The sequence below is a fragment of the Heliconius melpomene genome, chromosome 13, assembly GCF_056956725.1.
Source record: "Heliconius melpomene rosina isolate 202511_hmr_F chromosome 13, ASM5695672v1, whole genome shotgun sequence".
Lineage (NCBI taxonomy): Eukaryota > Metazoa > Arthropoda > Insecta > Lepidoptera > Nymphalidae > Heliconius > Heliconius melpomene.
Genome location: NC_140401.1, coordinates 18,068,757 through 18,092,648, shown reverse-complemented (window position 1 = coordinate 18,092,648; position 23,892 = coordinate 18,068,757). Strand labels below are relative to the sequence as shown.

The window sequence follows — 23,892 nt, the reverse complement described above, 5'->3', positions numbered from 1 at the left end:
TTTGTGGATCTCCCACTCTCGTGCTAACTAGTTGAGAGACTGCCGTATTATAAGGAATTTTTGTTACTTTAATGTTTTAACATTTAAAAACATTATTCTACATTTATAAAGAAATATATTTTTCCCTAAATGTGGAATAACACTATAAAATGGTAAAAATCTGTAGAATTAGGGTTTCATAGAGTAGTTAAAATTGGGCTTTAATTTAAAGTGGTGAAGATAAAAAGTATATTTTTTACTAATCTTTTCTACAGCATGAGACACTTCGTTCTCCACTTTCTGCATACTTTAAATAAGTAACTTCTCTTGGTACAGTGTTACGTTAACTGCTTAAGTTCAGGATAATATAAGCCATCCTTGATATCCCACGACGATTGATCTTTGACTATTATTGCTTACATTTAATATACCAGGGTGGACGGTAATTTTTAGACGCTTCATTTTGCACTATCCGTCCGCTTTCAAAACATTGTGCTTCCGGTAACGGAACCCAACTCCGTGCCATATTTTATCAAAATAAACCATTCAAACTTGTTTACTCCCTCGAGTGAGAATCTAACCCGTTATCAACTATCGCAGTGTGACACTACCGGCCTCTAAACTATGAAATGTCATATAAATGATACGACCCGTGGGTTTAATTGTATGAAAGCATTTCACGTGACATTTTGAGATCATTTGTTATAAAACAATTTTCTTCTTACACCTTACAGTCTTCACCGTTAAGTTCACTTGGAAATACCAACGCTTAGATTGTAAAGAGAGCCAAACCAAATATTGCAAATTTTAAAACAATCTATTATTATCTTTTTATCTGTACTTATAATTCAATTGCAACGGATAGGTTATAGGTTATATATAGGAAAATATATAGATTTTTTAAAATTTTTGTCTGTTTGGCTGGGAGTTTATTCGCAGACATCACAGAAAGGGCTTAACCGATTTAATTGCACTTTTTACTTCTGTGTTTTAGCAAGCGTCCCTTAACATTTAATATTTATTTTAAATATTTCAATCAGTTTATAAATAAAAAATAATATACTATTTTAAAGAACGTTCGACAAAATTTCTTTAAACAACTGTTTTATTGTTATATATGCGTGCTTACAATTTATTACTCGTATGTTCCTACAGAGGTGCTATAAAAATAATTCGTAAGAGTACATAAAAGAGTTTCGACGTCGCTTGACAAGAAATTATGGCATAGCGGGCTCTGGGCGGTTTTCAAAAGGTGCGGGTTCGAGTCCCGCATACTTTATGCGTTTTCTAAAAAAATACATATTGTGGAATACACTTTAAACTATGGCAAAAATATTATATTTTTAAGTTTAACTTAGTGAAACTTGATAGAAATATTTGAGTTGACTCTCTTCATCACCAAACCGACGATATACAGTTACACTGTAATAATACTACGTAGGTGGGTATCGTAATATAATGTATTTTATAAGAATAAGAACTTCTTTAAGTAGATGAATGAGATGTTTTGAAAAGCATTTATTACTTAATTTTTTTAGCTGCATCCCGCACGTAGCAGGGTAGGCAGTGGGAACCTGGGAACCAATAAGACACTGTCGTTCCCCACTTGAATGGTGTATTTATTTGACTTTTTTGTTATACAAGCAAATCGTATTTGTTGTGGTATGTACAGATAATGAGAAGGAAATGATTTGCTACAATGTAATGCCGAATTTTATGTATAATTTTTGTTTTATATTATAAATAGGTTTGGTAAATTATTATTTTATATTCTTTTTATACATACAAATCAATAGAATATTCTTTTTTTCTTTCTCGTTTTTTTTTGCTCTTTTATGTAGCTTACAGAGAGAACTTACTCGACTCATCAGTTGAAGATTGAAGTTGAACACCGTGTTTTTTTATTTATTATATTTTCTAGAAATATTTAAACTTAAACTATAATTAAATTTATTTTAAGGGATCAAGGAGAGGGTGATAATTAAAGGCAGAATGATGCAATTTCTATTACTTGTATAATTATGTATATTTAATGGTTATATTCAAAACAAATGTGTCAATAAATTTTCGAAACATATTTACTTAGTTATTAGGAAATATCGCATTGATGTACACATACTGAAATCTCGAAGTACATACAAGAAGGTAAAAGTTGAAAAAAGGAGGGAATAAGGAAAAACTTATATTTTCAGAATCTGGGTATTTTTGGCACATTTTTTTATTATTAACTTCAAAATATCAAAAGACAACTTTCGGTTTGGTACATCTATGTATGTATGTGTATTATATTCAAGCAAATTGACCTATACATATATAATTTAATAATTTCAAGTATCACTCTATACTACAGTAACAATGATTTACAAAACAAACGATATACGCACAGAGTACGTTGTAGCGAATACGTATTATGTTCTGTCATGTCCAGTTCAGCTTAATTAAAATTAAATTCAACTCTGAAACATGAAAACTCACGTGGAACCAACTATTCATTTTATAGCCAACTATAAGTATTTTAAATGTTAAAAATGGCTGTAACTTTCACGATGAAATGTACAACTGAATATAGGGATAATATCGACACTAGTCCATAGTTATACTAAGTTGAGTAACAAATGAAATCTCTAACGATGTCAAAACACTTACTATTATTAAAAATACATATAATACAATTATTTTAAAAACTATTCCACACAAGTTTCCATTAACACCAATAAATAGCCTAAACATCGAAGTAGTTGTCGTTATCGTCGAATGGGATCTCCGATCTCTTGCCGAGTCCGAAACTGAACCTGTGGAGGTCTCTCTCCCGCTTGCCTAGGCCGAAATTGAATTTGCTGCTCAAACGTTTGCCTAGACCGAAATTATAGCTTCTTGCGCGTTTGCCTAGACCAAAGTTGTACAGATGAGGTCGTTTCCCAAGGCCAAAATCATACATTCTGGCGCGTTTCTCCTCATTATTCTCGTCTTCATTCATTCGTTTCCCGAGACCGAAGCTGTAGGGTCGAGCGCGCTTCTCGTATCCTGTAAGAACACCTACATTAGAAGTACTAACATCAAAGGAAATTATGATAAATCGAGAATATATTCTTAGAAAGAAAAGGGGCCTTTAATTCTTGCTGTGAAAGGGATTTTAAAAATCTTTTGTCATTCGGATCTTGGAAACTGCTGAATTTGCATTAAAATGGCAATCAAAGTGACAACCAATTAATATTAGAACGGAATCTTTTTTAATTATTTCAATTAGAATAACTACTTCGAGTCACGTTAACATAGTTTACTTGAAATATTTTGATTATTTTTTTTGACATTACAATCTCATGAATTCGATTTGGTTTTGTTCATTCAAAAAAATTTTAATTGAAACGAATAAATATCTTCATGCTTTTGATTTTTCTTAATTATGAATATCATTTTGCGATAGCGGCAATAGCGGTGAAAGTTTATGAGGATGGATGCTTATTCCACTTTCAAGCTAAAACTACTTAACAGATTTATATGAAACAGTAATAAAGCTTATTTATACATTAGAATAATATATAGCCACAATAAATTAATGTAAAAAATTGCATAATTTGGCTTTAATATAAAAACAAGCAGGCGAAGCCGCTCGTGGGTCTCTAGTATTTATATAATGTTATTTTATATGAAATTGTAAAATTTGGTGGAAAACGGGGAACGGAATATTTTTACACAATGTTCCCTCTGCCAACTTGCTATATGCGAGACATAGTTTGAAGCTAAAAAGAGACACTAAAAGTAAAAGAAAAATTGAAAGATAATTTATAAGGAAATATTTGTGAGTAAGCAATACCTGGTGCATCATCGTACTGATCAAAGACCTCAGCATAACTAGCTTGATCGACATCATTGGGGAATTCTTCTTCATTTTGATCTTCATCAACTGAGCGTTTGCCAAGGCCGAAAGAGTAAGGTCGAGACCTACAATGAAGAAAAATTAATAAGAATATAGGTAGTATAGTATAGGTAATATAGGATCTTAGGTATATTATAAAACTTTTGCGTTACTGACTGATTGACAGAAAAGACAGAGACATCTTAGAAAGTTAAAATTTGTCATGTAGGTAGGTTAAGGTGAAGTAGGAGACGTATTTTTCATTTTACGTCTAAAAGTCACTGTTGCTAGTTATCGCTATAAAAATGTTATTCGGTTAATATATTATAAACAGTCGAAATTGCTAATATCTATATTATTTATGAATTAACCTTTTCCCCAATCCAAAGTTATAAACTGGAAGCCTCTTGTACTCGGATACATAGCTGTAGGCTCGTTTGCCTAAACCAAAGTCGTAGTGAGGAGATCTCTTCTCCATCGTAGATGCATGATCTGGAATAGAGTCCTGATGCATTTGATCGTCCTGTGGCACTTCTGGTGTGCACACCACAGCGCCTACCACCAAGAGGACGATGAGAGAAGTGTAGATCATTCTGTAATAATCGAAACTGTTAGTACGTGTGTATGTAAATGTTAATTACTAATTGTTAACAACTACATATATAGTAGAAGCCAGTCGTGACCTACGTTCCAGCGTGGTGCAACCTGTGGTGCTTACAGTAGTAAACGCCACAGGTTTTGGGCTCGATGGTCACTCAGAGAAATGAAATATTTAATATTTTCATTCCTCTGAGTAATGTTGCAAACAAATACACGCCGTGCTTTGTTTACCAGAGCGAAACTCTCGAATGAGAATCGAATCTGCTACCTTCGTTGTTATAGTCAGACGGCTTCAACCGAATGAAATAACTTAAATTTCAAAATATTGTATTTAAGCTATTAGGCCCCAACATACTATATGTAGGTATAAGCCTCTGGAGACCCATTACACACATATTATTACTGCTTTACGATAGTCTATAGGGGGTCTAATCGCATTTAATAAAGACCCCATGATGTCTGACGATATTACAAAGATTATTTGTACAATATGAGATTTATTTGTTTATTCATGTTATATTAGGTTACAGTAAATAAAATAAAATTGATAGGAATAGCTTCCCGCAGTATTCCGGGTATAGCAGGGTAGATAGAGGGAACTGTGTGTAAAGACACTCGTAAACGACGTTTGTCAACGCGTAGGGTTCAGTTTCTTCTCGATGGAATTAATTTTCATTTCTCCACTCTGGTAAAAGAACAAATTGTGGGGTTAAGTACCGCCATACAATACACGCGGAAAATTCCTCTTAAAATTATGTAAATTAAAATATTAAAAATCATAAATATATTTAAAATCTCAATCCATTGACTATAATAAACAAGTGTCGCCTCAAAAACAGGTATCTAACAAAGTAACCATTCTGTAGTATCTAAATGTTAGTATATTTCTACAAACCAAATATTGATAAAATCAATTTCGGATCAAAATTTAATATCACTATTCATTTTCACGGTTATATTAATACATTTATTTTGATTATTAGTTTAAGTTTGAACCAAGTAAAGGGGACAATGGGGGACGTGGAGGGGGGGGGGGAAGGGGGACAGCCGCGCCGTGTGGTAATTGAGTAAGTTATTGAATAGACAAATTGAAATTTCCAATCAAAGTCCTGAACTTTGTCACGGTAGGCTGGTGTTAATTGATTTACCTATATTTTTTTAATAATATGTGAGTCGATAAATAGGTTGAAATCGTCATCGTGTCTGCGATGGACGTAAGTTTGATACTCATCTGGGAAATGACGACTTTTTATTTTCTTGCTTTGATAATAAAATAAAGAACTGCGTTGATTATCGCCACTTTAAATAAATTTCTCGAAAAGTGAGCATAAAGTGTGGAACGGAGTGTCCTACACTAGATTCGCCAATCTTCATTTATGTGCAGGATACAGTGTGAAGCTAAAATTCATAAATAATTACATTATTTTTAATTTTTTTCCTATAGTTAGTTTTATAAGAACAAAAACTCAATTGTAAATTTAAAAAGAGTCCATATTTAAAATACCACCATATAACTTAAGCGACGACACTTTAGAAATTCAGAAAAATAATCTACACACCAAGAATATGTTGTTGCAAATTGCATTTTGCTTTTACAATATACATAATTTAAAACGAACGTGTCTTACTAAGAAGGTACATTTCGTTTCTTATTTATAAGGTAAGAAGTTACTTCATATGTTTTCTGCATACTCCTATCATAAATATTTCATGAAACCCCTTTATTTCGAATTTGAACCCGTAACAATAACAATCAAATCAAACAATATAATTAACCAGATAAGGACGTCCCATCTGATCCATGAGGGTGTCACCGTGTATTGGTATACACTAGTAATTGTTAAAGTTTAAACTTATAATTGAATCTATTCTTATCATTTGAATATACTAATATAATATATTAATTTATATTATGAGCTTGCATAAAACTATGGTAATTTTTTTTTGAAAAATGTGTAAAAACTTAACGTAGTTGGACTCGACGTGTACCTCCTGGAAATCGCCCAAACTCTAACCACTAAGCCATAGACGTCCATGTACGTTAATTTTTTTAGATGTATATCTTTTAGTTGTTAGTGCTTGGACGGTTTCCAAGGCGCAGGTTCGAATCCCGATAGGTTTAAATTTTTATACGTATTCTCAAGTAAGGAACACATTTTTGTCTTTTAGACCACGAATTCTCTACACAATGTAACAAACTTTGTTGTATACTGTTTTACAGCTCCAAGTGTTTCCCACATAATAGAATGGCAGAGAGTACTCTACTACACACTCCTTTCCCTCCTTTCTTCTCGAATTCATAGTATCCCTTGGAAAGGTGCGAGTGAAGCTTGCAGTTTGTATTTGCAGTTGTTTGTTTGTAAGACCGGGAAAATGAATATAATTAATTTCCATGAGTCGAAATCGAACCCACGAACACCGCATTTGTAGCCAAATCCTGCCCCACTGCCGTAAGTTACTTCCTTAAACTAACATCCATATACGAAATGGACTTTAAAATAAATTTTCCAATCAAAACAAGAAAGAAAACATAAAGTAAAAATGTAAAAACATCACAGAAAGTGCCACTGAGCACTATGAAAGGGGAAAAATTCTTAACGTCTCGCGCCCATACAAAACACATACGATAGAATTTTAAATGAACATCGTGTCTGTTTCAAAAAGAAATTTCGTATACTTATAAGGAGGAAACGCGAGGAAAACTCGCCCTTACTGTTGACATTTTAAATCTTTCCTCTGAATGTTTAGAAAATCTAAAAATAAATAGTTCTCTACAAACTATTTTTAAATGCCATGTTGGAATTTTCAATTTATATAGAACGTACAGTGTTAATACTTTAAGAGGTCAGACTTGTGTTAGTGTAGAATAAATCTAGATAACTAGACAAAATCTGCACGTAACAGGGGAAGCAGAATGCACCTGCGAACCTAAAGTTAACTTGTGTGGCCCTCATGGGCCCCTTTCAATGCAGTAACGCTTACATCTACTGCTCCATAGGGTTAAATACAATGTAATCTAATGTTGCCCTTTATATAATTTGATTACTTAAATATAATATTAGAGGTCGATTCCCATTCGAAATAATGAATCTATCTTTTTTTTCATTTCTCCGTTCTGGTAACAAGAAAATCAACACGCGATGGCTTAAAAATTTGGCGGTGTATGAGGAACAGAGTGTTTTAACACTGTATGCCTTGTTATTTGTGGAGTGCTACTAGCTAGACAGTACTCTGTTGCCATAGCAACCTAATAAAATATTTATTGAATATATTTAAATATATTTAGTGAACAATATGCAGACAGACGCTTTTAATTTATTTATATATAATTATATATATGAGACTTATAAGTAAAATCTATTAGAATCCATAACCCTACATTAGACGGCGCGGCGGTATTAAGTGTAAGTCTCTTCCCACCGATCAAACGTACGAGTAGTAGATGTTCAAACTAAGCTGCAGATTTTAACGCGGTTTTCACTAATAGATATACAAAGTGATTTAAAAGGATTAAAAGACATGTATATAACATTAGAGTAAGCCGAAGAATATCAAAGATTTGTAACGTACTGTAGTAAAACCATATTTATCGACGATCAAAGTCTTAGCGGGCGAAGCCGCGAGGAAATAACTACTATTAAATATTTATTTTAAATTTGCCACTACACAAATTGAGGGTATCAATTTTCTTTTAGGGTATAGAACCCTAAAAATAAATAAATAAAATAGATTGATAAATATTTTCTATCCGAACTAAAGTTTCCACTATTGTATACGCGATGATAGAGGTACGAGTGTACGTATAACGTCTCTCTATTATAAGTTCAATGGATAATTGGCCCTTAAAATATATTCTAAAGATGGAACGAAACATTAATAATCGAATGCTAAATTGATATCTATATATTTCCTAACAATATCTATCTGTGTTAAAGAAAACGCCTCCGTAGAGCAATTAGTGTGTATTAAATAGTTTATACAATGGTTGTTGGAACTTGCTCAGCACTACTTAATCAAGAAAATGATTGTGTCAAGTACCCTGTGATTTTTTTGACAGGGAACCTGGGAACCTTGTTTTAAGACACTGTGTTCTCATTAAGATATATCCGTCGAACCAGAGTCCCGGTTGCCTCGTTACCAGAGCGAGGAAATGAAAATATTAAATATTTCATTTCCTCGAGTAGGAATCGAACCCATACCCTTACAGAGCCGATTATTAAATTAAATTTCAATTATGAAATTTTTCTACTCAGGTAGACAAAGTTGAGTTTCACCTCGTAATGTTTCGAAATGTCCTTCTGCCTATCCTTTTATATGCAAGGACAGCGTGAACCTAAAAACAATATTTATATGTCAATAATAACTGTTATTATAAATGATTGGCAATAATTATAGCTTAACAACAATTAAGATAGTTTTAGTTAACTAAAATATAATAAACCTGTGGTTTTATTACTTCGAATGACTATTTTCATTGATTAGTTGTCTACGATTCTCAGAAGGTTGAGGTAAAGTTAATAAGAAATAATATGAAATAGAATGCGTGGGTGTTGTTGGCAGGTGATCTAATCCCATAATATATAAGGGAAGAAGACAACTTGGGTTTCCTATTTTCCGCCAAATTCTGGAGACATTGCGTGTTGAGTGGAGGAGCTCAACAACTCACTTTGCTTCGACACGAGAGCGAAGAAATTGAAATATACATTTAAATAAATATTTCAAAACTCACAGCTATCGTAAACTATGTAATTTTGTAGTAAAATGAAGTAAGTGCATCTGATCTGACCTGGAAGGTTCCAGGTTGAAATCAAAATAATTTTTATCGAGGCAGAAGCAGTTTTTATATCTAGCAATTTCCGCTACAAACTTCGCTTTTATATTTTCTTTGAGATTTTAATTAAATAATAGTAGACTAGATGCGGCTTAAGAAGATTATGCTAAAAGCAACTTAGAATCTTGTTGGAATTTTTCTTAGCTTTAATTTTATTTCACAAAATTCATTTATTTATATAAATGAATATTGTGGTACTGTGTGTTTACTAATTGTGATCGTAATTTTAATAAAATATTTTATGTTCAAGTTATCTCTTTTCAAATTTAATAATTATAAATATTTTTTATTAGATCACAAATAGGCCGTGGGGTAGCAGCACAATAGCGCAAGGGTACAAGCAAGCTGTAAGCGCGACAGTTTGTGAGTTCGATTCCCACACGATGAAATACCTTGTATTTTAATTTTTTCGCTCTGGTAACGAGGCAATGTGCGGCGTTGAGTTCCAGTACTTACCACATGGGAATGGGATGGGAACGATAGTGCCTTAATGGGAACGGAGTGTATTTACAAGTTCCCCCTGTCTACCCTGCTATATGCGGGATACGTAAACATTTAAGCTAAAAAATTAAGAACTATAAAATATTAAAGTCCAGATTGCCAATACAAAATTATTGGGTTGAATCAAAAAATCCAATGAACCAAACTAGTTAGAGTTATTATAAAATGTCAACATCAGCCTCAGATAAGCTTTCAAGTAATTCCGCAATCAGACCTGCAAGCTGAACCAAAAGAGTATTATTTTTATCTAAATAGTACAATTTCAATGTAGCTATTTAAAAATTCTAAAGTTTTATATCAAAGGACAGGCAGAGAAAACCAGTGTTAAGACACTCCGTTTCCTTCATTCCTTATGGTTTCTGGTGAGTATTGAGTGGTGGAATCGACGCCCTGCTTCATCTTGCTCTTGTCAGAACGGGGAAATAAAATTGCGCTATTTTGTTTCTTCCAAGCTTACATTGAACCCATAACCCTTGGCGTGAAGTGAAAAGCGTGAAGATTTAAAAAAACGTCACGCCTATCGTGTCAGGTCGGAGCGTGCTAGATAGTATGGTATACCTACGTAATCTACAGGATATTTAAAATGTTCAATATCCTATTTGGAGTGCAGTTCCGCTTGTTAGGTGCGCTATCTATTGCGGTCATCATACTGATATGCAATTTTAAAATAGTGACGTAAACCAGGTATAAATACATGAAGTAGTTTAACTATGTAAGACTATCAGGACTAGTAGGATTCCAATTTAGCATAATAAAAAAAGACGTTCACCACGCCCAAATTTTGAGGCATTGCGGAACTCAACGCCGAGCTATGTTTTATTATTTAAATGTAAATAATTTTAATACAATCGCGTAATAAATTTATATTTCGAAATATTTAGATACTTCCGGTCTATGGTATGATTTTTAACTGTGAATTTACAAGTAAATACAAAGACATAGCTATTATTATATATTTAGTTCTCTTTAAATACACTCATATCAAATAAAAATACCGCCCTAGGGATTTGGCCAATACAGTTAATTGTTCATATGACACGCAAAGTAAACAACGAACGAATATTAATATGTAATATTTTATATTTTTGTACTATTGTATAGCAGCTTTAAAAAAGCGATGGCTGTTTCTGTCTTAACTCTACACTCTCTCTGCTTATCCTATAGTCTATATGCATATTATACAAAATAAACTTGAAAGCGAAGAAAAAGTATTTGTGGAAAATGTTAATTAAGTGCTAATCGATATCTCTAAGTTTAACATTACAATACTAAAAATTAAAGTTAACCAACAAATACACTGGTAAACCAGTAACCAGTGAGTAGAAAACGGTAAACTACCAGTATGGTTTTAGTTCGCAACAATCTGCATTTTCCAGTTCCCACACGCCACCGCCGCCGCTCCCGGCCCTTACTAAGTGGCCTTTGTGAGGGAGCTCTGTGAATTTTAATTTACCACGTTAAAGAGGCAAGCTTGTGTGTAGACAACTAAAGATAAAATGGAGTAAACTGGAGAGAATGCAAGATTAAATAGTCTTATTACTTATTACTACCGCAGTGGCGCAGCAGCGCAGAGTCTGGTTGTAGTGACTACAGTTGTAGGTACGATTCCCACTTGAGGGAATGAATAATTGAGAATTTTTCGCTCTGATAACAAGAAATCACTAATTTGTAGTGAAATAGCACAATAGTAAACCACAATATCGATCTGTATTTCATTGTTAGCTACGTAAATGAAAATATCAAATATTTTATTTCCTTGAATGGGAATCGAACCCACAATCTATCGCGTTCACAGTCGCCCGCTTCTATCCTTACAGCATGACTGGCAATTCATGTATGTATGTTCTTGTATATTAAATCCTAAAGGCTATAAAGCTAAGTTTCTATTTGCAGTAAACACGGCATAAAGTACAGTAGGATATGCATGTCCCGCGCCTCGTAAACCACTTATATTGAAGACCTTTTTCAGCAAATATCTATTATATTGAAATTCTGTAAGTAGTTAGTAAGTTAGTAAGTCAGTCGGATTTGAATCGGCGCCTTTCGGATACTAACTGTGGGTTTTCGTTTATATTTCTGCTCCCAACATCGACTGTAGAGTACTTTAACGATGGTTCTCTATTTGATTTCCACTTGGTGAAATATTATTATTTTTTGTTTTACTTCACGCTGCATCCAGTATATAGCAGGGTAGGCAGAGGGAATTTGGAAACCTAGTGTTAGGATACTCCGTTTCAAATCAAAGTTTTGAACGACACTTGTTTAACTTTAATTAAATTAAATACCTGTGTTGCCTTATGTGGCTTAATAAAGAATGGCGCTTAATTTCACCATCCACAACAGAATTATTTTAAAGAAAGTTGAGAATATATACACTATTACAAAAAAAAAAACCGCCAGCAAACATTCAGGATAGCTTCTGCCCTCTATAAAAAGTTCAAGTTAGTACATGCTGAAAGCTACCCTCAATAAAAGTTGAGAAAAAAACGAGAGGCAGCTTTTTATTGAAGTTCCGTGTCAAACAACTTATATTGTTGAGATTGTAAACTATGCGACGTTACTTCACTTAGACAGTGGAGATGCACTTTTATTCAAGTTGAGAACATTTAAAGCTGAAAAAGTTTAAAATGATCTTTTTTATTTTATTTAGCTTTCTTATAATAGTTTATTAGGCGTCACAACGTGGATCTTCATAAGGAATGTTGAATATTGAAGCTAATGCTATAATAATCAAGGCTAATTGTGTCAATGCGAAGGGTTGTAGGTTCGGTTTCCACTCAAGGAAATGGAAGAGTGCGTGAAGAAAGGAGTGTTTTGACATTACAACATTACTCTGTCTACACCACGTGCTGGAAGAATTCGTGAAGCTGTTTATATTTTCGTTATACAATCGTAAGAACATATCGCCTTAGAAAGTCGTTTTCGGCACTTTCGGTTCAAATAAAGCTCGAGGTAATAGGTATCTTATGTTATTTTTATGATCCAACCTACATACGAGCGATTTACAGCTTGCTAAGTAAGAACGACGTGAAGTGGTCGCCATAAAGAAATATCTTATGGGATCTTCATACTTGATAATATATACAAAGATTGGGTTCGATTCCTGTTTAAAGGAATTTTTGATCGCTCTCTACATCTACATTGCCAAATGCAAAAAAAATGTCATTCAAAAGTAATTGTGGCGTTGATAAACAGATACTGCCCCATAGCACCAATACGTACTAAATTCTTTTCCGTTAATTTTTATTTTATTTAAGAATGCTATAACCTTACTGATAAAAGATAAAATGAAATGAAAAGCTTCGTAAAATTGAAATTATTGTGTAACTTTTCCCCGTAGAGCTTTCTTATCAAACGAGGCGTAAGCTTTACGGTTGAGCATCAAGATGTGAGATAGGGCAGGACCGCTGATATCTACTTTTTTAGATACTTTAAAAACGTATGTAGATATGGTAGGTAACCAAGAGACGCGGGTTCGAATCTCGCTGGTTTTAAATATTTATATTTTTATATATACTTATACGTTTAAAAAAACAATATTATCAATACTCCCAGTGTGAAGTGTGAAATAATACCTACTTACCTACCTATGTCAAAAAAATCGGCACGATATCACCGATTTTTATGTATGGTGTACAATTGTATTATATCTACTTTAGGACCTACGACATTATCCATAAAAACTTTAAGGGAGGTAATAGGTTTATTATTGAAGTTATAGTAATATAAATATACTATAACAATATAATATTTGATGTTTAAGGCATCATAAATGACGAGGCCGTCGTGAATATGTTAGAATAATGAACAACTTCCTTTCTTTAATTCGTTCGAAAAAGGAAAATTACGACGAATTTACTGTTAAAAGCCAAAAAGAAAATATAACCACAGGACTATCGTGTTGCAGTAACTGTATGGTTTCCTTTTGTGGTAACATTTTGAATTATAATGTTAATATTTAATGCTAACGTAGGACTTGTTGAAAATCTTGAAGTGTTCGCGATGGTTCTAGGTTCATTCCCGATTCAGTTGTCGTTGAATGATAATAAAAGTAGACAGAGAGGACCCACTATAGTATATAGAATCTCATATATTGTGTAGTCGCGGAACTCAACGTTGTAATTTATTTTGCAAGGATAAGGAAATAAAACTAATATCCCATAACAGGATAGGCAGAGAGGACATATGGTTAAGACAACATTCCCCACGCGCCACCTAATTTTAGAAACGTTGCGTGTTGAGTCGTGGAATTTAACGCCGCGCTTAAGCTTTTTACGAAAGCTAGGAAATGCAGATGGTTCATGCCCCCGAGTGGGAATCGAATGTGAAAAAATTAAATGTTAATAACAAGTTACAATTACACAACAAATGTATTACGCTTACATAATAAATGTAAAATAAATGTAATATTGACACGTGTTTTACATATGTTTGTGTAACATTTACAATTCATTAACTTACACTGTTATTGGCGAGCACGCGTGCAACGTTTACGCGTTACAGAGCTTCATTTACATATTATATAAAAGAAACACGCATACGAGGTCGTGACGGCGCGGCGGGGCGGGGGAGTAACAGTGCTACAGTAAAGTGGACGCTGTGGATACCATTCCCACTTGATAGAAAGAAAATTGAAATGTTTAAAACATTTAAATTTTCGTTCAAAGTTCAACATGCAATGCCCCGAGCACTTAGTGGAGAGTGGGGAACCCTTAATGAGAACAGTTTCTTAACAGTAGGTTCCCAGGTTCCCTATGCCTACTCTGCTAAATAACGAAAAAAAAAATAGATATACACGAATCGAACTTATTTAGAGGCCGTAGTAGTATAAACTATCCTGTAAATGCGTCACTCGCGTCAGTAGTTTGATTCTCACTCGGGGGAATAAATTATTTTCCACTTTCTCGATTTGACTACAAGAGAAAGTGCATAGAACTTCAACATTCTACACGAAAATTTGTATACGAAGTTAGTGTCACATTCGGTTGGTTCCTTCTGGCTCTGCCCAACAAGCCTTATTGATATTCTCAAAAATAAACATCAATAAATTAGTAAACTAGATGTTGATACTTTATAAAGTCAGTGATTCATGACTAAATATTCCACAGTTGACCTTTCCATATATCAGAGCAGGGTACAGCAATTACTATGAAATATTAATTATTTTCTCAAACGTGCTGGCCAAAGTGACCGCGATAGGTGTCTTTGGTTAAAATCATTAAAATTGGCATAAATTTTGATTAATTTCATTTCGATATATTATCTATTTACAAATAACATTCATTTTTAAGTAAGATGGACATTTGACCCTCAGTCTTTGTTCGAATATCTAAATAATATTATGGGGTAATAATAGAAGAATGTCAGTTGGCTGTAGCTCAAAGTCAATATGGCCAAGGAAAATAATTCAAATAAAAGTGCAGTGTTGCCATTGCACTGCAATAGAGAAACTGCGTTGTACGCCAGCAGTAGCTTCTTTGTACGACTGATATTACACATTTTTTTGTTTAACTTGACGATTCAAAGGTGCTTGTGGCCTTATTAAGTAAAGTACATTTAAATTTTGATTTTCTATATTATTGTCAGTAAATATGACAACATTACATGTATGACACATGTGTAGAAAATAAAGTCAAAGTACAACAAAACAGGAAATCGTTACCATTCTATTGTTACATATTTTTTATATCGTCAGTCAGCCACCATGCAAATGTTCCTAGTAATCACGCCGTACGTCTGTTACCCTTCAAGAATAATGAGGCCGGGACGTTTTTATCAATATTTTGATATATTCCAATGATTTATTATTCTTATATTAACTATATGTTTAGGTGTTATTTTATTTTTTGAAGAAGTTTCATTGTAAGTTTGGGGGTTGTGGGTTCGATAACCATTCGGATGTTTACATTTATGCAGACTAGAGTAAAAAAATGAAAATAATTCATTCCCCCAGTGGAAATCGAATTTACAATAATCAGACATAAATGTTGAAAGTAAATTATAACATTTGAAAGTACATTTTTATATTAAGAATGGTACCATCAATCTGGTCTAATGATGAAATTAAATATGGCAGATGGACTGGCTAATAGCAAACATATCAATGCTCATATAACTTTTTTTATTAATGTGTAAAGCGCGTATTTAGTGTCTTAAATTTTTAAATATTTAATTTTCATATAGTATTTCGCATATAAGAGGGCAGATTGTGAATGAATTAGTGAAAATAATAAATATTTCTCCAGCTGGTAGTCGAAGCCACGACGCCTTTACAGTCAGGTGCGGTCTCATTGCGCCACAACGGCCACATAATATATTCAAAATTCTTTAAAATATTGCGAAAGTTTCTACGTTTATCTTATTTTGAAGCGCTAAACTATAGATTAAATTAATTTTTAAAATACATTTCATATTTTCTCTAAGCAATGTTAGTAAACTATAAAAAAAGTGTTTCACTTAATAGTCCTATCACGTAAAGTCAGTTCGGGCGTTAGAGCCGTTCGTCTGAGGAATTGTCACGTTTCTTAAAATTATATTTTATATAAATATATTTGTTAATAGAAGCAGTCGTGGCGCAGTGGGTCAGCTTTTGTGTGGACACGACGTTTTTAGGTTCGATTCAGACTTAGAGGAATGAATTACTTCTTCGCTATGGTAACAAGACAATTAATAATAATTATTATCACTTTAATATATCACACATAAACTCCTTCCATTAAATTACTCTCTATCTATCTGTTAGTAAAAACTGCATTATTAAATTACACTATCATAGAAAACATTTTGTAATACAAATTATAAAACTAAAACAACTGTAAATAGCAGGATTGCTACGTGCGATATGCAGCGTGAAGGTAAGAACGTAACCTTTACTAAGAGTTAGATAATACAGGGTGAGTCATATTGAACTTTCCGGTTTTGGAAGGACGTTGCACGAAGAAGGGAAGGAGTAGAAGGGTGGGGATGGTGTCATTAGACGCGCCATGACATGCAGTTTTAGTGTGAGCAATGGCTTGGTCGGGACAACATCGTGCGTTCGTAGTTGAAGAGTTTATTAAAAATGGCGGCTCCGTGATCACAACACAGCGTGCGTTCCGTTTACATTTTGCTATTGGTCGACGTGATGCCATTCCCAGAATTAACGCAGAATCATGACAACGATAACATCTGGTTCCAACAAGATGGTGCTACAGCCCATACATCCAGGCGTTCAATGGAAATCCTGCGACAAATGTTTCCCGGTCATCTCATTTCTTTGCGAGGTGACGTTGGGTGGCCGCCGAGATCACCTGATTTAACCCCCTGCGATTTCTTTCTCTGGGGTTACCTGAAGGAAAAGGTGTACACGCATCGTCCCCGAACCATCGATGAACTGAAGGCTGCAATCACGGAAGAAATCAATGCTATTCCGCTGAATATGACTCGACGAGTAATGGACAACTTCCGGGAAAGGCTTCAGCAGTGTGTGGTCAATGGAGGTAGACATTTACAGGATATCATTTTTAAAACCAACTAAATTAAAACTGCATGTTATGTGCTTTCAAACAATAAAATAATTTTTACTGCATGTCGCTTTGTTTTTAATACACACCTTATTGAAATCGGAAAGTTCAATATGACTCACCCTGTATGTACGAGTACGTAGGTCGAAACTTCACCACGAAAGATTCTTGCAAAAATAGCATCTGGATGATAAGTTTTTACAAATAAAGAAAAAAAACAGAAAATTGAAAATTTATGGGAAAAAACTAATTACAACCTTAAAATTTAACTTTTAATTTTTAATTTAACTTTCAAAGTATTTCCTTAAAAGTTTCCCCATTTTATATAGAAATAACAGGTGTTCCACCAATTAGCGTGTACATCCAATTAGAAAGCTAGCACGGACAGGTACTCGTACCAACATGCCGCTTTGGGCGGAAAACAATCGAGGACGTGCCGTATCTGTTTAAAAGATCTCACGCATCTCTTTGTTGAACCTCTTATTAACTTGTATACGATGTAAGCTCATCATTTTATCTTTAAGCTCATAGGGATTCTACCGGCTGCGGCTAGCGGTTGAAGGAATCTAGTGATAGGTCACTACGATTTATAATATGTCTATTCGGATAGGCAAAATAAAATTAATGGATATAGAAGTTAAAAGAATTAAAATATAAACAACAATTGGGGCCGTCTTGGTGCAGCGGCACAGTATTGCACAGGTGGTGGGGATTTGTAGCATTTGGCGCTCCATTCTCTGACTACCCTGCTAGGGATACAGACTGAAGCTAAGGAAATAGTAAGGAAGTACGGGACAGTGTTAACTAACGCTGGGCTGCAAACACAAGGTTCCATCTATCTACTCTGCTAAATGCGGACGACAGTGGGGAACCGATTAAAAAAGTAAGAAGAGAGCTCAACTTATAGATATCATAAGTAAAACCAACAAAAAGTCTAATCGTAGTAAGAACTCAATAATATATATCGACGTATGTATGCATATATGTACGTACATCAATATTGACGGTATTGAAACTTGTCAGGTGTCAAACGAGTCATAGTGGAGCTAACTATTAATATGCAAATATGTCTCACGACGTGTCCGAGATATTAAGTTTCGTTATGTGAATACGGCTTAGGCTTATAGGTTAGGCTTATGGGTTTTAATTTCTTTATATATGAGTAAAATAGAATATCTTAGTGTTTTTTCTTCGAATAAAAATTACATGCAATTTGTGAAATTAGAACCTTCGATTTTTTTTTCTAGTTCTAGCTGTATCCCGCGCAGCAGAGTAGACAGAGGGAACCCAGGAAGCTAGCGTTATGATGTGTTTTTCCTTTTGAAGAAAATTCTGTTTTCATCTTTCTGCCGTATTCTTGAGGTATTTCGTGTTGAGTGGCGGAACTTGGCGCGCAAATTTATCTTAGAACCAAATTGAAAAGAAATATTCCTTAACCTTAATCATTAATTTAACCCAGTATCATCGACTCTAGACTTCCCACTGTGTCACAAAGGTAAATAACACCTCATGACATACACATATATACGTACGTAAGCACTTCTCTTGGCACCTATATTTAATAAGAAAATATTTTAAGCGAGCCCTAAGACAAGTCTCGACAAACTTAAAATCTTTAACACCCACAAACCATTTTAAAGTTTTGAGTGTCCTAGCCAGATTTCCCTTGAGTATGTTACTAATGAATGTAATATGTTAGTACAAAATACATGAGGGCGTCCTGGCGTAGAGGACGCAGCGTTTCACTAGAAACGCGAAAGTTGTGTTGTATTCGATTCCCACTTGGGGATATTAATTATTTTCAAAGTAATAAGCGAGATGTGTCAATTAGTTCCGACACAGAGGGAACTTCGTGTAAGATAAACCTTTTCAAACGAACAATTTTATTTTTTTATTTGTCTGTTAATTTCCGGAATAGTTGAAAATATTTTTAATGAGAGTAACATTATAACACAGAGGAGGTTGTGGAGCAACATATAGGTTTAACTTAACTTTTTATTCTACTGATATAGATATAAAATAACTAAATATTTTTCTAGATTTTTTTTAGACTAAAAGAAGAATAAATACAATATAATAATAAAAGAAGAGAAGGGGGAAAAATAAAGACAATATTTAAAGTACGAATTATTAATTGCAAAATTATAATAAAATCATTAACATTTGTTAAATATATTTACTTAAATATTTGTATGCGTCTAGCGGACGAAGCCGCGAGCGGGTAACTAAACTTGAATAAAACTTAACTTAGCGAGTTAGCTTGTTGAGAGTTCCACGAGCTTCTTACTTATTGGCTCGTTGTTTAAGAGCTTAATTAGTCTGCTTTAAATGGAAGTAGAATAATGAATCATATTAAAAATATATAACTTGTGTAAAATGGTATTATTAGTCGATTTTTACATTATGAGTATTTACTTTTTTGATTTAAGGTAATATTTAAAATTATAGTGTAGATGTTTTTAGAGGTCGTCGTGGCATAGCGATTTGTCTGAATGAATTATATTCATTCCCTCGCTCTGAAAGCGCGACTTTGAGTTCCGTTAAAGTGTGGGAACAGACATATAAATTATTTTTTCTTCCACTTCACCTGTAGCCCGCATACAGCAGGACAGACAGAAGGATCCTAGTGTGAGATATTGCTTTCCTCGACTTTCGCCTTATTTTCTAGATCGTGTTAAGTCGCGTTTTATCCTGTTCGCGTGTAGTAGAGCGTGGAAGTCCATCGATTGGGAACGAACCTACAATCGACACGCTTACAGTCAAATGCTGACCTGCCGCGTCACGAGGGTCTCAATATTTTCCTTATTCTTATAAAAAAAACTGTAAAATGAGTCTGTCTTTCAAAACTGTTCTAAAACGTCATCTCGCGACCTAAAAATGTCAAAGTTTGTGAAAAACGAAATTACGTGTTCATTAGGAAATGAAGAAAAAAGCCACATTCATTAGTAAATGGAGATCTTTTGAACAGAATATGGTGTAATTCTGTTAGAAAATTCTATTTGTAATATCACAATCAAAAACTAAATTAAAATTATTTTTAAAGAAAAGTATATATAGATATTTAATTATAATAAATACATATATTAGTCAAGAAGCCTCCAGAATTCAACGGAAAATTGGGAAGGGAAGTGGGTAACTAGGAACGAAGTTTCTTAACACTAGGTGCCCAGGTTCCCTCTGTTTACCCTCGTATGTGTAGTGTGAACCCAAAATTTATTACCATTTATTATTATCACTGCCAGTGCCAGTAAAGTCTGTAACTTTTCGCTATTAATTTATGCAGTGTTCGTGTTTTTCCCACCGCCTTTGTTCAAATAGAACTGAAAATATCTATCTTTTATTATTAGTCTGATTTGGGTGAAGGCTTCTTTGTGAGAACTTTTAATAAGATTTATTGTTTTAGTTAACTCAATTTTAAATGGATATAAACTAGACCTTTTCCGCTTTCATTTCAATATTTTTAGCTTTATATGTAATAAAATCTAAGAAACTCGATTTGTGTAAAAAAATAATAATATACAAATAATGTAGCAAACAAAAGATTTTGTAAAGCTATTATTACTTTGATTTCCTTCCGTTCCGTCATGTCCTCTTAAAGGGGTTGTTTTGTTTTGGGAATATTTTATAATATTGTTCTAGAGGAACAGCTCGGGGCGTAGTGAATTTTATTAAAGAAATAATAGCTTAGCATTGTATTCATATTTAAGACAATAATTTAGTGATAAAGTAGGGAAATCGATTCAAATATTTTCTTAATGTAGATAGATAAAACCTATTATAACATAACATAAAAAACTATGAAAGTTCACAACAATTTACATTTTACATCATAGACCTTCACAGTACCCTAGTAATCTAAGGTTTTATGTCATTAATATTTAAACAGTTCCAAATATCTCGGGAACAGTCAACTGACCGAGGTTGCTTCCCGCGGGTCGCCCTCGTAAGGCTGTCACGCAAAAATTAATACAAAATTCTATTAATTAGAACTGTAAAATTAATTTAGTAACCCTCATAACTTTTGATGGTTAACTTATAAATCATTCAGACGGTTAGGGGACTTAGTTTAAGTGACTTTTTTGGAAAAGTTCCCAGAGGAATGTTGTATGTTTTATATGTTCAAGTAAGTAGTCACCAGAAAACACTACAGATTGTGGTTTCGATTTTCACTCGACGAAATATAATATTTAATATTTCATTTTCGCTAAAAAAAATCGTTGGGTTTCTTTAATTATTTTAACTTTGAAGTAAATAATATTATTTGTGTTATTCTCTGTTTTGTAATTTTAGTTCATGTGTGATGTTGTTAAAAAGATAACTTTAAATATTTTTCTTTATTTTTGTTTATTTCTCAAAAAGTTCTGAAGCAATTGCCATAAAAAATATTTGGTACCGACTCTGAAATATGACGAACCGGAAAATGAAAAGCATGTCTTCTCACTTTCCCTGCTTACCCTGCTATGTGGGATAAATTATCATTTACATTATCTTCCTTAAACAAATCATTTGTAATATTTTACGTAATTATCGTAATCCGATCTCAGAAAGAACATAAAGTTATAAAATCGTTCTTAAGAAAACTCTATTTTCCTAAACCAACAGTCACCCTAACCACACAGTGGACCTCAAACAAACTCGCATGTTACATAAACTACGAAGCTCTTATGAATTTCGTGTTACATACATTTTTAATACGTTTTCTTATTACATTGACAATGGGTATTTTTTTTTTGGCGGCTTTGATGCCGTCATTGCGTGCCGTCTTTGCTTAAAGATGGGAGTTGTGGATTCGATTTTATTAAGAGGTATGAATTATTTGCATTTTCTTGCTTAGCTAACAAGACAAAGTATGGCACTGAGTTTCTCCAATGTCTTGAAAATTAGGCATCATCATCTATCCTAGTGGGGATTGAACTCACAACCGACGCGTTTAAGCACGCTGACTCTGCTTTACTCCGTCAGGATAGCCTCAAAGTTCACTGATTACTTTATTTTGTATTGTATCAAAGTTGTTTAAATACATGTATATTTTCCCTTTTAAATGTTTTTTCTTACATCGCACTTGTCAAGTGCATGAACACCTTCAACGGCTATTTCAAAGGATTTAAAGATCAAATAAACTTTGATTTTGTGCGGACAGAGGCTTCAGGTTAACAATTTAAATACCCTATATATGTAGTGTGCACCGTTCTTCGCTTTTCACTCAACTTTCAAGACATTGCGTGTAGTTTGGCGGAACTCAACGACGCGCAATTGTTTTATTACAAAAATGAGGAGACGACAACCGTCGTGTCACGCGAAAATTTACATTATTCACACTCACAATGATCGTTTATCATAAACATACTTTAGGCAAAATTGAATTTCAGAAATAACTTGACCGATTTAAATGTAGTTCTCGCAAGATTTATTTTTTTATCTTTCTTCTATTTAAATCGATTCTTAAATTTAAAAAAAATCAATATAAAGTTTCTCATTCGACAAAATAAATGTTTTATTGAATTCAGTTTTTAATTTATGGATATTGTTCCTAAATTAATAATGACAATAGAACATGAAAGTAATTCATATTAGTCATTAAATAATTGTATAGTTGAAGCGGGCAAAGCCACGACCGGATTGTAATATTATAAATTTAAAAGTTGTTGATGTATGTCCCATTTTCACGGAAAACCTACTCAAAGGATATTGATGAATATAGCTTATATATTAGAATAACACATAGGCTATAGTTTATGTTATTATTTTGTATAATTTGGAAGCAATAAGCTTAAGCGGGCGAAGTCACGTTTGGTATCTAGTTTAAAATATATTTTGATTGGTTTAAATTCTTTATGACACCACAAGCATAATCTAGCGCAACAATTTATATACAATGTTTCATATAACGATACCGTCCGATAGCTCATTCCATTAGCATATTTAATCTAGAAGTTAACTATTAAGGTTATAGCTTTATTATCTTTTACTGGCGTCACTTATGTACGAGGGTTGGAGTAATTGGATATGGCAAACGTTCTAGAACTGTTGTTATAAATATTAAAAAATGTACCTTAACGCTGATATCTCGCATATAGCAAGGCAAAGGGAAGCTAGTGTTTTTTCACTTCACTCTTTTCAATTTTCAATTCACTTTTTCAGTCATCATCCTTCCAATTAACGGGAGATTATGTGTTGAGTTGTGGAACTGAATGCCTCGCTTTATTTTGCTACCAGAACAAAGAAATGAAAGTCAGTCAGTCAATCAGTCTTTCGAGTTGGAAACGAACCCACAGGCGTCCCGTCTACAGTCAGAGACCAAAACGGTCTTGAATAAAAAAAATGTATCTTTCATATCAAGTTAAGAACCTATTTAATACTTTTAACGGTTATTATTAATCGATAGTGAGTGGAGTAGTCGGTCGGCTCGTTACTTTATATCCATCATAGTATTTGATCGATAATACAGCAATTATAATTTGAATAATTCAAAGCTACTTGTCATAGTGCTCTTTCTGGTACATTATGGTCTTGCATAAAGTTCATCATATGATGAAAATCGGTGACAAGAATTGGGTCAAAATAAAGTTGACTCGTTGTCACCCGTAAATTTTCTTCAGTGGACTTTAACATATGAAATGTAA

At 33.5% G+C, this 23,892-nt stretch overlaps 1 protein-coding gene across 1 annotated transcript in view; it reads right to left on the bottom strand.

Annotated features, from left to right (window-relative positions):
* Positions 1–1,972: 1,972 nt before the first annotated feature.
* The window catches only part of AstA (allatostatin A), a 40,853-nt gene continuing 18,933 nt past the window's right edge, over positions 1,973–23,892 (bottom strand). Inside the window, exons 2-4 of the mRNA XM_085195967.1 lie at positions 4,207–4,428; positions 3,794–3,921; positions 1,973–3,003 (exon numbers count right to left, since the gene is read on the bottom strand). Of these exons, the coding sequence (XP_085052093.1) occupies positions 2,702–3,003; positions 3,794–3,921; positions 4,207–4,427 (651 nt within the window). The 5' untranslated portion in view covers position 4,428 and the 3' untranslated portion in view covers positions 1,973–2,701. The remainder of the gene's footprint in view (positions 3,004–3,793; positions 3,922–4,206; positions 4,429–23,892) is intronic.